The 15589-nt window shown below is 41.5% G+C and overlaps 1 protein-coding gene across 1 annotated transcript in view; it reads left to right on the top strand.

Moving 5' to 3' along the window:
* DLGAP1 (DLG associated protein 1) overlaps window positions 1–15589 on the top strand; it is a 320327-nt gene that overhangs the window by 145516 nt on the left and 159222 nt on the right. The window contains exons 3-4 of the mRNA XM_033837587.1: window positions 391–568; window positions 12781–13021. Of these exons, the coding sequence (XP_033693478.1) occupies window positions 391–568; window positions 12781–13021 (419 nt within the window). The remainder of the gene's footprint in view (window positions 1–390; window positions 569–12780; window positions 13022–15589) is intronic.

Genomic DNA, 15589 nt, shown 5'->3' on the forward strand with positions numbered 1-15589 from the left:
TGTTACTAGAAAGTCCAAAAACAGAAAGATGGCACAGAAGAGAATTGGGTACAAAGGAAAAGCTTGCAAATTACACAGGGCAGAAGTCCGGGGCAGGGCAGTAGCAACTCTACTCTCCTTCCCAGGCTGCCTTGGAAAATATGATTGAGGAAATTATTTCCTGGGCTGAAAAAATTATAATTGCTCTCTGATGTCATCAGATCTCAATGATTTCCCATCAAACGTTTTCTTTCCTAGACCCCCACGGGGGAGTTTAGCAACCATGGGAGGGCATCTCTAGTATTTGCCCCTGTGTGTAGGGTGCCACGTCGATCACAGTCCTACCCTATCTTATTACCGCCTGCGTGTTAGAACAGGACTAAACCCACACTTTTCGTTGTTCTCTTTCAGGATTTCCAATGAGCACTCCCCCAAACTCCAGATCCGGAGTCACAGTTACTTGAGGGCGGTCAGTGAGGTCTCCATCAACCGAAGCCTAGACAGCCTTGACCCTGCGGGCCTGCTCACATCACCAAAGTTCCGCTCCAGGAATGAGAGCTACATGCGAGCCATGAGCACCATCAGCCAGGTGAGCCCTGTGGCTGCATCTGTGAACTGTACCAGGGTTGGTGGAAAACAAGAGGGCATGACGTGAGGAGGCTGACACCCCCCAGAATGATGCTGATGGGTCTGGCAGGAGGTCAGGTCTAAATGCGGCCTGGTTTGGCCACAGGGGGCTCCTGGTACCAACAGTCTACCAGCAGGGGAGGGGTCCTTGACAGATGGTTAAAGCACATCAGGGGAGTCCTTGGAAATTCCTTAGCAGTCAGGTGGCACCAACGAAGTAGTCATTAAGGAGTTGTTGGATGAGGCTTCGGTTGGAAAGATGTTTGCAGGATAGAAGGACAGGGTAGACATCATTGGCAAAACCAAGGCAGTGTCAAATCATAAAAGTATTAAGCAGGTAATCAAGACAGGGACCCAGGCATGGGAAATGAGATACGATCTATTTAACCCCAACTGGATCCTAGGTGAATACTGCATCTCGGTTATAAGACACAAGCCCACTTCTAAGAACTGGTACCCAGAACTAGGGATGAAGACTCAGTAAAGGTGACTTAATGTTGCATCCGAAATATTCAGCTAAAGTTTCGTGATGGCTCTCACTGATGGTCTCAGAGAATGTGGGAGAGGGTTAGGCTGCCCAAACCAAGGGAGGGTTGAACCTAGGACTCCTGGAGGGCCTGACCCTGCAGCTTTCAGGGGCCACCAGGTGAGCAGGAGGTGGCTCCAGGGCTTCCTCTGGGAGGACAAAAAAAAAAGAGTATTTTTTTGAAATAATGTTTAGGAGCTCTGAATTTTAATTTATATCACAATTTTTAAAACTAAGCACCATACTATTAACTCAGCTCATATGCAATGAGCAAAACACTGGGCCAGATTTTGCCAGCTAGTCAATGGTGAATAATGCCTAGTTCCTGCTCCCCAAGTTTACAGTCTAACAGAGAGCACACAAAAAACGTAAAAGTGCTGTAAATAACAAATGTTGTTTCCTTGAACAAAAAACTCTGAGGTATGGGCTTCCCTGGAGGCACAGTGGTTAAGAATCCGCCTGCCAATGCAGGGGACAGAGGTTCGATCCCTGGTCCAGGAAGATCCCACATGCTGTGAAGCAACTAAGCTCATACGCCACACCTACTGAACCTGTGCTCTAGAGTCCACAAGCCACAACTACTGAAGCCAGCGAGCCACAACTACTGAGCCCATGTGCCTCAACTCCTGAAGCCAGCGAGCCACAGCTACTTAAGTCCTCGCACCTGGAGCCCATGCTCTGCAACAAAAGAAGCCACCACAATGAGAAGCCCACGCGCAGCAACGAAGACCCAATGCTGCTAAAAATTAATTAATTTAAAAAAAAACACTCTGAGGTAGGTAGGGCAAGAATTAACCATAAGAGCCGCCTTTATTGGGTCAGGCACTGTGCCAACTGCTTCATATTTTCATAATATTAGTTCTTATAAACACATTGTAAGATATATAAGTAACCAGAAGTTAAATGGGACTTTCTTTGTGGTCAAAAAATTGTCACCAGGATCCCAAATTGAATGAGTAAAAGGTGTTCAGTACCCAGGATTCTAAAGAGGGAGCTTCTAGGCATAGGGTCTAGGAATATGCATTTTAACAAATATTCCAAGTGATTCTAATAAAGCAATACATTAATAAAGTAGTACTTATTAACGTCGTATATATCTGAACTTTGAAAATGCTGGCCTAAAGCGTATTCAAGGAATAATGAATTCTCAAGTGTAGTTAGAGCTCAGAATACTTATAGCAATGGGAAATCTGTTCTGAATTTTGTCCTGGGGACATGTTTTGTACATGGCCTTCCATGCAGAGCCCAGGGGACTGGACTTTATTCATTAGGAATGGAACTGACTGAAGATTAATTAAAACTTCAGCTTTTAAGCAGGCAAAAGATATGATCAGAACTTTGGTGGAGGATAATTAATCTAGCAAAAAAAAATGTAGGCAAGATTGGAGAGGATGAGAAAGAGGCTAGAGGCAGAGAAGCCAGTTTGAAAGACACTGTGATCATCAAGGTGAGCATTACTACTACTGCTGCTGCTGCTGGTGGTAGTGGTGAGGATAGTGGTGGAGATGGTGGTGAGGTGATAATGATGGTGGTGGTAGAGTTGGTGGTAATGGTGGTGGTAGTGGTGATGGTGAAGGTGGTAATGCTGGTGGTGGTGATAGACTAAGCACTGAAGCATCTCTGATCTGTCGGAGTGAGACCCCGAGATAGGACCACTGCTCTCATTTTGGCCCTACCATCAAAATAGAGCTCCCTGCTCTAAATGAATTCTTGTAAAGCAAAGGCAGGGACCACAGCAAGGCTCCGAAAGCAGGGTAGGGCAGGAGTCAGGGAAAGCTGACATACTGGATTCCAGGATTTGCCGACTGTACATTTCCTTACTTTAAAGTAATCTCCAAAGTGAATTCCCTGGCAGTCCAGTGGTTAGGACTCTGCACTTCCACTGCCAGGGCCCAGGGTTCAATCCCTGTTCAGGGAACTAAGATCCCCCATGCCGCACAGAGCAGCATGCAAAAATGAATGAATGAATGAATAAATAAATGTAACCTCCAAGAGCATGCATACCTATTTGTGCTAGGTACTGCTGTCCAGTGATACCCACTATCCCAACTCTTAGGTAAATAGTTGGCGCCTCATTTGGTGAAATTTGGACTTGCCTTGTTCTTACTTTTTTCACAGTAAACAATATAATATTTAAAACGTCTTTAAGCTTATCTTTATTCTGGACAGGCTCATGCTCACATAGCCTTCCAGAATTGCAAAATAGTCTACAAATCCCAGGTGTCATACCTGCAGAATACTTCAGTGGGTTTAGAATATTTCGTTGGAAAATGTTTATACACACTTACTGCTTTCATAATTTTACATGGTTAAACCAGGAGAGCAGGTCACTTCCCCATCAGGACATGCATCTACACAGCTGCCTGCTTTTAGTCCCTACTCTGTAGATCTGACCTTCCTTGAGACAGTGTCACTTCCTGGTGACAACTTAGTAAAGTATCAACAAATCACTGAAGAGGCATATATGGGCCTTGATCCAGGGGTGGGTCAAGTCTGCAATTCAGTGGCGTGATCATTTCGCCTTAAGTAAAATACAGAAAGTAGAGCCATCCTAAATGGATTCCTAATGACACACCATTTTTCTAGTTCCATATTCAGTTTTCAAGTAATAGAGTATCGTGAAGGATAATTTCAAACTTTCTATCGCAGTCCCAACATTGTCATTATTCAAAGGGAATGGTTTCTTCTTCAAAGCAATCCTACCATACATACTCTAGGTTTTTCAAAAAGTAGTTGGTTTTTGTGATGTCGGATATATTCTCTCTTATAGATCTTTAGCAGCAGCTCTAGTAGTATAGAATTGAAGTACATTATATCTATTCCTCCTTAAAACCTGATATATCATTGATATATTATTCATCAAAGGCTCCTAGAAACATCAAAGTAAAATGTTGAAAGCCAAGAAATTGGTCTAGAATAACTAAATTGTTTCTGCCATTCATACCTTAACAGAAATGAAACATTCTTAAAAACAGACTGTGCTTGGATGATAGAGAAAAACTGAACCCCTTTTTATATGTTTATAACCTTTCTATATTTTTTTACTATATATACATCTAATAAAACAGGGGCTTTTAAAGTAAGACTTGAGAAGAAAGAATTATAGAAAGTCACATTTTAAAATATATTTGGTATAATAACTGTCATTTCCAAATTAGTTTAATTTACATCTCAATTTATTTCAAGTCCAAACCTCAAATATCTTCATCTGGAATCGTAAACTAGAAGCCCACAGACATATTTTGTCCAGTAACGTGTTGAGTTTCCACAACATTTTTTAATTTTTTCTGAAGAGGGACTCCATTATCTTTATTTATTTTTTAATAGTTTTTTGGCCATGTTGGGTGTTTGTTGCTGTGCATGGGCTTTCTCTAGTTGCAGCGAGCAGGGGCTACTCTTCGTTGCGGTGCGCAGGCTTCTCATCGTGGTGGCTTTTCTTGTTGAGGAGCACGGGCTCTAGGAGAGCAGGCTTCAATAGTTGCAGCACGTGGGCTCAGTAGTTGCAGCACATGGGCCACAGGGTACGCGGACTTCAGTAGTTGTGGTTTGTGGGCTCTAGAGCGCAGGCTCAGTAGTTGTGGCACATGGGCTTAGTTGCTTCACAGCAACTCCCGGACCAGGGATCGAACCCATGTCCCCTGCATTGGCAGGCAGACTCTTAACCATTGCACCACCAGGGAGGTCCCACATCATTTTTAAAACACAAATGTAATAGGCAGTTATTGTGCTCGGTGGTAATACCAGCAGTTTAGCTGTGCTTTTTGACCTAGATCATCCCTTCACTTTATATATATAAAGAAATGGAAACTCAAATAAATTAAGCATCTGTCAGCACCCAGCTAGTCAGTGACTGGACCTAGAAAACCCAGGTGTCCTGACTCCTAACTGGCAAGTTTCTCCAATGTCTCCTGGAATTGGGGTATGGGTGGCAATAATAATGCCAATAACAGTAGTAGTAATTATGAAAATGAGAATAATAGAATAGTTACCAATATTGCTTACCTGATATAAGCTATAAGCTTTGCATATTATCTCATTAATTTCATAGCAACTATAAGAAAGATCATTTTTTTAATTTATCAAACTCAGTCTTAGAGAATTAGAGTAACTTACCTCATTCTCCCCACTACGCTATCTCACAAAATAATATCTAGTATTTATCGAATGCCTACCATGTGCCTTGAAATGTGCACTTGTATATTTCATTTTTTATCCTGAAAGCATCCCTATGAGGTAGGTATTATTATACGCATTTTAAAGATTAGGAAAATGAGGCTCAGAGAATTCAAGCGAATTGCTCATGATATCATAGAAAGAGCATTAAACTACTCCTTCTTTCCATATAGAAAATAAATCCAAATGAATTTAAAATCTGAGCACTAACACAACGTGACAAAAAATTTTAAATTAGGGGAATATGTGTACGATATTATGGTGAGAATTATAACTTTTAATAAAATAAGAATTATAGAAAACATAAAATAAAAGATAGACATCTAATCTAACTAAAATTCAAATATTTCTGTGTAGCAGAAGACATCTTAAAGTTAAAATTGACGGGGGAATATTTAAACACATCAAGAAAAAAACTTAATGTTCCAGTTGCCTAAAGTGTTTCTACCAATTAGTATGAAAAGATAAACAACCTAAAAGAATTTGGGGCAAAGCTTATGAAATAGCAAATCAAAAGGGAAAAAAGTACCAAGTCCAATAAATATAGGAAAAGATGTTCATATACACTAGTAGGCTGGTGAAGATAAGCTGAAATAGCACAACATCACTCTTGACCTATCAGGCAGCAAAAACAGCTACTACCCAGTACTGGTGACCATGTTGAGAAATGAGCTCTGACTTCCTTGCTATTGGGGATGAATTGCTACAATTGTTTTTGAAAGTAACGTGGTAAAATCTACAAAAGGTAAAATAAATCTTTTGGCACGGGAATCCCACTTGTGTAACTTTATAATACAGAAATGAAAGTACCAGAATATAAAGATAAACAAACAAGGAAGTTGGTCATAGCATGGCCTCCAAGGACATACTTGAATCATCATCCACAAAGCAGTGGTTAAATAAATTATGGTCCAATCACACTATACAATATGGCTTAGTGTCTGAATCTCTCTGAGTCTCTGTATAAAAGCAGACAGAGCAACTAGATAGAAAAACTAAAAATTCATGGACAGCATTTACAACAAAATCAGACGACAAGATATTCCGTGAACCCAAAATGTAAGTAGATAGGAACAAACCACCAGTAGCCATACGCCTGTGTTGCATCCACATCTGTGCTGGAGAACACAGAGGAAAACAAGGACTTTCTTGATGGATGCGAGTAAAGCAGAAGGAAACCAGCAGCAGGTAGTTTGGAGGGGTGGGGTATGTATTTGAGAATAGCGGCTGAAACTGGGAAGGATTTGCTTTCTCTAAGAGCGGGTAAATTCAAGGGGTCTGCAGTAAAATCAGGAGAGGTTGGGGAAATCTGAGCCTATGTATACACTGGAAACCAACCAACCAGTTTTTCCTTCAAGAAGAGGGCCCAGTTCTCAGAAGAAACAGCTGGGAATAGAATCAAATACAAGCAAGACAGAGATAATAGCAAAGAAGAAAAGAGAAGGTTCAGGTAAAAGTTGGGGGAAGGAACAAGAGAATCAGGAAATCTTGGAAAGCAACACGATGCTAAAACAATAGAAGAGGAAGCCCTGTGGAAAATGCAGGGGGAAAATTCTGAATGTATCACCCTCTCAAGGTCAGAAAAACTAATTTTACTGAGAAATGAGGAACAAAAAAATATCCACTTTAAATCACAGTCAAAGTCACTTTAATAAAGAAAGGAGAATAAGGAGCAGAATAACATTCCTACAGAAATGAAAGCAGGACAGAAAGACACACCCACAAAATAGATCAAAACTGTAACACACTCTTTCAAAATAAGCTAAAAAACATTAAGAAAATGACATAAGACATGGGAGGAAAAGATATATCTGAATTTTCAAAAACTTAAAAATGATGCCACAGAACTCAGGAAAGAATTAGAAGTAAAAGAAAAATCATTTCAGAAATGAAGATTAGACTGAGGGAATAGAGGAGCAAGTGAATGAGACATTTTATACACTGAGAAAAATAGAACCTGAAAAGGGGGAAGAGTTTTAAATCAAGAAAAAAAATGAAGAGTTAAAAAGGATTCAAGAGAAATTGATAAATATGGAAGATAGGCAAAGATTGACCATAGAGATAATAGAAGTCTCTGAAGAAGATAATCAAATCAAAGGACCAGAACAAATAATAAAACATTAAAGAAAACATCCCTGAAATAAAAAGATTCAAAAGAATATACCATGTACCTGAGAAACTGACCCAAAACAATAAATACCAAGACATAGTCTAGTAAAATTACAGGATTTTGAAGAATTAAAAAAAAAAAAAAAACACCACCCCCCGCTTTGGACTTCTAGACAAAAAAAGCAAGTGACTTAAGAAAGAACAAAAATTAAATTATCATCAGACTCTATAATAACAGTAGTTTACGCCAAAATAAAATTGAGTAATATGTTCTTGTAGCCAAGGGGGAAAATGTGCACCAAAGATTTTATATCCAAAAAAACTGACTTTCAACTATAAAAAGCATGGGCACACTATTAAAAGCATGGATGAATGCAGGGAATACTGTTTCCATGAGCCCATCCTGAGGCATCTACCAGACAGTGAGCTTTAGACAACCCAAAAGACCAAATGTAAGAACTAGTGGCAAATAGATGCATGACTTTACTTCTGGACTCTCCATTCTGTTCCATTGGTCTGTATGTCTGTCCTATGTCAGTGCCAAACTGTTTTGATTATTGTAGCTTTGTAGTTAGTTTTGAGATCAGGAAGTATAAGTCCTCCAGTTTGGTTTTGGAAATTATGATGTATCACTGTATTTTTCTTCATGTTTCTTGTTCTTGGATTCCAACAATGAACACTAGGAGTTTCAGAAAGAAAAGAGAAAACAGAAGGAAGGCAATTACTAATGAAATAATGGTCCCAGAACTGAAAGACATGAATCTGCAGGTTGAGAGGGCCCACACAGTACCCAGCAAAATGGGTGGAGAAAGATCCACACAGAGAATGCCATGGTGAAACATTAGTTCATTTAGTACCTAAAAGGGATGGGGCAAACCAGCTCACATGGAAAGGCTCAGGAATGAGAAAGGCATCCACTTGCTCAATCATAGCACACATGGAGGCTAAGAGACAGGAGCAAAGCCTGGAAACATCTGAAGGAAAAAGGGATACAGCTAGAATTCTAAATGCAAGCATGCTCTCCCTTAGCAGTGGAGGTGGGGTACAGACATTTCCGTCAATGTGAGGTGGCGCCTTCCCAAGAAAGCACTGGAAGATGTGTTCCACCAAAAGGAGGGAATAAAATTAGGAAGAGGGAACAGGGGCTCCACCACAGGCTAGATAATAAAGGGCACCCCTGGGATGATGGGGAAGGGAGATCCCAGGACGGCAGTGGGCTTGGCAGCCATAGACTGCAGTAGGATAGGAGGCTCCAAGAGGGACGCTTCAAGGGCAGGAAGGAAACCAAGAGGTCTATGAACATATCAAGAGATTCACATAAGCATGTGTTCTGCAATGTGGATGCAAACACCATAAAATACAACTGGAAGAATTGAAAATGGTTGCCTCTGGGGAGGGAGAATTGGGGGTGGGCTGGGTGGGCCAGGGGTCTGCTCTTTGTCTTCATAAGCCATCTAGAACTATTTGACCTATATTTGTGTCTAAGTCGGATGAAGAATTATCTTTTTATATGAAAAAAGTAGTGGCAAGCATTAAATATATAGTTATTTGTAAAACTAAGACTAGTGAGAGCTACAGTGGGAGAGAACGTGTAAGTTATATGCTCTGATAATGTCAATCTAGCACAACTATTTTTAAATGAGGGAATAATAGAGACAGCAGATGCAAAAAAAAAAAAAGAATTGTGAACTGTTTTCCGTAATGGTTGGGCAGGTGGTATTAGTATGCTACTCTGAGGCTGTTGCGTACGTATTGTAGAAGAAAGCAAATGAATCATTGTAGTATATCCCAATTCCATCATCTTCTGTGTCCTTGAAAATGAGGATTTTTAATATGCGATAAAGGTATATGTATAAATATAACATAGAAGAAGTTACATAAAAACACTGCAGTGTGAATTTGAATTCGATGTATTCATAACCTAGTTCTCTGTCCACTGAAAGGTCTAGGAAGAATGACCAACCCTGTAGCAATGACAGTGAAGCTTCCTGGTACCCAAACTGTGTTCTTGTGATACAATTTACCACTAAAAGAAAAAAGACTTTGTGGAAAAACACTAATTTCAGGACTGGGCAGGAAAGATGCAAGATAAGTTTTGAATAACTTGTCATACCAGATACAAAGGAAGTTATCAAAGACCACTGGTCTCATGTCAAAAGGACCCAGGAGCCAACCTAAGAGGTTCCCACTGGCCACAGATGGGACAGATGAGTTAAGTAAGAATGAAAATAGAAGTGGATTTAAAACCGTCAAATACTTTTAAATCTATGAGTCCATTTTGACACTTTTAAAAATTAATTGGTCATGTTTAGTAGATACAAGAGAACAAATTTATTATCTTAAAAATTAGTAAATAGGGACTTCCCTGGTGGTCCAGTGGTTAAGAATCTGCCTTCCAATGCAGGGAATGCAGGTTCGATCCCTGATCGGGAAACTAAGATCCCATATGCTGCAGGACAACTAGAGAGCCCACACACCGCAACAGAGCCCACACTGCAACTAAGACCTGACGCGGCCAAATAAATATATTTTTTAACTAGTAAATAAAAGGGAAAAGATCAAACATCTGCTGTTACTGTGTGAACTGAACCTACTAACCAAATAATATGAGAGGAAGCATTTCTTTATTTTTAAAAAAATTCCAACTAGTGACTGTAAAAGTTGGTAGAACCAAGAGTATCACCATTTTGCAACCCCCCATGAACTAATGGATCTAGGCACTGAGCATCAATGACTCCCAACAGCATAAAAAGAGAGATAACCAGACATAATGTGCTTCCTGATGAGACAGCCCATGACACATGACCTCTAGTCTTGCCAAAGAGATTGAACCTGAGTCTGATCAAGCCTCTGGATCCAACTTTCAAATTTCAGGAAACACAAAGGACAGTGGAACATGCTAAAGCTTCCGTGTGCAGGAAATCAGCAAATCCAGACTCTGGGAAACTTTCCAGGTCAAACGCCCCAGGTGCTTCAATAGATACATTGTAATATTTGTTAAAAACGGGTGGAGGGAGGCCTGAATATTAAAAGTGAATTAAAAGATATAAATTTTAAAAATGGGTAAGACTGAACTGTAGGGTCTAGGGATACACACTTAGGTAAAAAAAAAAAAACATAAATGCAAAGCAGTGCTTGCGATAAAACTCAGAGTGGTAATTACTTTTGGAGGGAGGGTGGGGGCTGTGGGTAGGATGGGGTCTATGGAAGGGCTTCTAGGTGCCTGAGAAAATTCTGTTCCTTGATCTGAGTACTAGGTACAAGGGTGTTGGCTTTATTATAATTCACAAGCTATGCATTTATTTTGCATGGTTTTCTGTATCTGTATATAATAAAAACAAAAAGTTAAGAGAATGAAGGGGCTTCTCTGGTGGCGCAGTGGTTAAGAATCCGCCTGACAATGCAGGGGACACAGGTTCAAGCCCTGTCCGGGGAAGATCCCACTTGCCGCGGAGCAACTAAGCCCGTGCACCACAACTACTGAGCCTGCGCTCTAGAGCCCGCGAGACACAACTACTGAAGCCCGTGTGCCTAGAGCCCACACTCAACCAAAGAAGCCACTGCAATAAGAAGCCCGTGCACCCCAATGAAGAGTAGCCCCCGCTCAACGCAACTAAAGAAAGGCTGCGCACAGCAACGCAGACCCAACACAGCCAAAAATAAAGAAATATATAAATAAATTTATTTTTTTAGAAAAGAGAATAAAGGAGAATCCTATTAAGAATATAAGTATAAAATAGAAGTTTAAGTGGAAAAAACAGGTTGCAGAATTATTCAATATATTTACTTTATGATTCGTTATTTATGAAAAATAGGGTAGGGGGCACTAATACCCTCTGAAAGGTAATCATCCAGGTGTAATTGTTGTTACCTTGATAGGGATAGATACTTTACTATTTCTTTGTGATGTTTGATTAATAGGGGAAAATCTATTAATAATAATAAATATATATATAGTTTGTTTTACTTTTTACTTTGAAATCATTCCAAACTGACAAGAGTCACACGTGAAATACAAAGACCTCCTGTACATCACTGACCCAGATTCATACTCATTGATTATTAAAATTTTGCCTCATTTGCTCACTCTCTCTATATTTGACAATTAGTTGCAAACATCATGTCCCTTTACCTTTAAATGCACCTCCAACTATCTCCTAAAAACAAGTATATATTATATACATAATTTTAAAATATGGACATATATAATTATTAGCCTTGAAAATGTGCAGGGATTTTATATCAAATTAGATAAAGTATATGAAAATACTACTTTAAACTGTAAAGAATTATTATTAAGAAATGTATGTCTCTTTTCCACTTGATATGCCTTAAGGTAATTGAAGTTTAAAGAAATTAGCCATTATTGGATTGCATCTTCCTATCACACAAAATTGCCATCCTTTTCAGTATACGCTGTAAGCTTAATTATAGTTTAATCTGTTAAATTTTCAATTACTCATGAATTTGATATTAAGGAAATTTGACATACGAAGTTCTGGAAGGTAGCAGAACTTTGAAGAATGCTGCCACACCTCTATCCCATCAGCTGCAAAGTGGTAAATTGACAGAAGCACCTGGTCTGGCTTTTTTTTTTTTTTTTTTTTTTTTTTTTAAGGTGGTGCTCAAATCCAATGTAAATTATGGGAATATTAGGGAATATAATAATAAAAACTGATGCTTCGAAAAGGGAAGACCTCATTTGGAAGCACTTTAAAACACATGTATAAACAATTTGTGGACCATATCAGCTTTTATAGAGAAGAGTGAAACCTTCTTTAAATAGTATGTAGATAGTTTGAAAATCTCAGTAGTGCCTTTCAAGATTTTCACATCTGGGTTTGGTCTATTTTTGTGCATGATGTGGGTATCTTGCCAGAAAATACAGGGCCTGTTTTTATACTTTGCAGTAAATTAAGTTTCAGTCGATGCAAATTATTTGACGAGCTAGTCACTTCCAAAGGCACAATAAAAATACTAGTTTCTGAAACGTTTGTCCTAAAATTACAGCCCCATTGAAATATACGAACTCTGGCCGTAGGCCTATAAGATTGGCCCCTAGGCTTGCATTTATAAATAGGGAAGAATTAGCACCTTGGCGTGCCCTGATGTAAGATTTCCCTACGCCACGCTTCCCTGCATTCTAAAAACAAAGTTCTTTTTCTTTAGAATTTAATTGACTATTTGGGATCATAAACTAGATACCATTCTACTATAGTCTGTCAGGTAGAGGAAATACAATGCGCTGGAGTTTACTGTAAGCGCACGGGACGTTCTTCTGGGGGATGCAGTTTGGAGATGCTCCGAGGGCGAGGTGGCTTCTCCCCCGGAGCAGCGCGGTGTTACGGTCCCCGTCTCGCCCGCAGGTGAGCGAGATGGAGGTGAACGGGCAGTTCGAGTCGGTGTGCGAGTCGGTGTTCAGCGAGCTGGAGTCACAGGCAGTGGAGGCCCTGGACCTGCCGATGCCCGGCTGCTTCCGCATGCGGAGCCACAGCTACGTGCGCGCCATCGAGAAGGGCTGCTCGCAGGACGACGAGTGCGTGTCGCTGAGGTCTTCCTCCCCGCCGCGTACCACCACCACCGTGAGGACCATCCAGAGCAGCACGGGTGAGTGGGCAGAGCTGGCCCCGCGGCCGGGGGGCGGCACGACTGCCCCCAGACACTGCACGTGGTCCCCTCGCTGTTATCACACGGTCACCCTTCACCAAACCCCACCCACAGCCCTCGAGGCAGCGCGTCTGCTTCCCTGCCCGCCTCTATCCCCAGCCTCCTCCGGCCACATCCACGCACCCCCTTCTTCCTCCATCTCCATCTCTGGTATCAACAGAGGAGACTGCAACTGTGGGACCAAGAGGGATGGCACAGGGGGAAGATCTTCCCAAAACACCCACACAACATCCTAGGACCAGCACACTCATCCCACCCAACTCCTACTCTCCGTCATCAGGCCCCGCCTTTTAGGGGTGTGACCCCGCCAGGAATCAGACACCCTGACTGTTGAGCATCACAGGGTTGGAAAGCTTTTTAAATTCCAAGAGATCCACAAAATGACTCTCCCAAAAGACCTGAAGTACCACTGTGAGAAAATAAGAAACGGGTGATGCACACTTTATGAGTTTTCTTTCCTTATAACAGTAGGCAGATTTATTTCACCATTTTAAAACCTCCTAACTATACGCATACAGAGCCTCCTTTTCCCTCTAAACTGAGTTCAGGTTTACGCTGCTACACTGTCTTTTGATCTGATTTTAGTCAGAGAGGCACAGAAGAGCTTAACTGGTTACCATGACACTGGACCTACCTAGGAACATAGCCACGGATTGTGTGTGACAGTGTACGTGTGTTTTATGGGTTTTGGGGTGCTTTTTTTCCATAACATCTGGGTCCAAGAAGAAAATCCCCTCCATAGTTAACTAGTCTTAACTTTGACGGAATTCAGCATTACTCCAATAAAGACTAATGCTACAAAAAGATCATCAAACCAAGAGTCAAGATAAATAAGGATAAATTAATTAGAAGGAGGAGTCTGTGCTAGACTATTGTATTATTCAGGTTTTGTTCTAGGTGCCTCAAATGTAATTATCATTCAGCCTAGCACTTTTGCAGGCTTGAGAATTAATAGGTTCTCAAACCCGAATTAAAATCCTACTAACCAGAGAGACGGGGTTGAGATAGAATTTGCAAATAACCATTAGAGGTGAGACAATAGGCATTCCTTCTGGACCAATGCAAATTGGGATCTCAGGATTAGGGGAAAGATGCTTCTAGACGTTACCCTGGCTCAGCAGCCCCTCCAGAGCCCAGCAGCTCTGGCCCTGGCTGGCTGTCTCCCACCAGAGATGGGGGGTGTGCATTCCTGCACACTAGGAAATTTCACAGGAACAGCCCAGACGAGGTTAATAAGTTAAATAAGGTTGATTCAGAAAATGAACACATTTTTAAATTCATTCGTGGGCATATTTATGTGTGTTTACATTGTGCACTAGGTGTGGCTTGAAGGTCTGCCTGCGCCTCTAGCTTCCTCACTGTGTCTTTGGTGTTTCCTTGTTTCCCTGACCCTACTTCCAACTCCCCCCAGTCCTCTTCCGTGTCTGGTCCGTTCTCTGTATAGCGGCCTCATCACCCGCCAGCTACTCTTCTGTGCTGTAGTTACTCCTTAAACATGCAAAATGCAGATCCTTGCCCAGAAGGACCGAGGGAAGGAAAAGGGCTACTGGCTCACCTCCACCTCCACCACCCCTGCAGGGAGCAGTGTTGGGGGTAAAGTGACAAGGACTCCAGAATGGCTGTTTTCAGATCAACTAAGAGGCGTTTGTGTTTCGTCCTTTAAGAGACAACTTACTTACTCTTTGTACTGTGCTTTTCACCCCAAATGTGCTATTCTGACCTTCCTAAGACCCTTCCCAGCTGCTCTGGGGGTTTGCAGAGTCCAAACAATAAAAATCCAGGTAAAATCCAGGTTGCCAGTTACATCGGAATTTCAGATCAATAGTGAATACTTCTGTAGTGTAAGTATATCCCAAATATTGCATGGGACCTACTTATACGACAGAATTATCTGTAGTGTCTGCAGTGTTTGCTAAATCTGACAAGCCTATCAGAGAAGGAAGTGAGCAAGGCCTGGGAGGGCGTCCTGTGCTCTTCCATTTAGAATGTAAACTAAGGGACTTCCCTGGTGGCACAGTGCTTAAGAATCTGCCTGCCAATGCAGGGGACAGGGGTTCCATCCCTGGTCAGGAAAGATCCCACATGCTGCAGAGCAACTAAGCCCGTGTGCCACAACTACTGAGCCTGCGCTCTAGAGCCCTAGAGCCACAACTACTGAGCCTACGTGCCACAACTGCTGAAGCTCGCGCACCTAGAGCCCATGCTCCGTGACAAGAGAAGCCACCGCAATGAGAAGCCCATGCACCGCAACAAAGAGTAGCCCCTGCTCGCCACAACTAGAGAAAGCCCACGTGCAGCAATGAAGACCCAACACAGCCAAAAAAATAAAATAAAATAGAATGTAAATTAAATTGGAGGGGCTTTAGCCAGAGGCCCTATGTGGGAGAACAGCCAAATAATAAAAGAAATAAATGAAAACACCACCAAGGTGACAGCGACTGCTCCACCTTGGGCTCCACGTGCCTTGTCCTAAGTCCTGGACCCCGTCCACCTGCAGCCGTCTAGGTG

Source organism: Tursiops truncatus, chromosome 13 (assembly GCF_011762595.2).
Source record: "Tursiops truncatus isolate mTurTru1 chromosome 13, mTurTru1.mat.Y, whole genome shotgun sequence".
NCBI classification, from domain to species: domain Eukaryota; kingdom Metazoa; phylum Chordata; class Mammalia; order Artiodactyla; family Delphinidae; genus Tursiops; species Tursiops truncatus.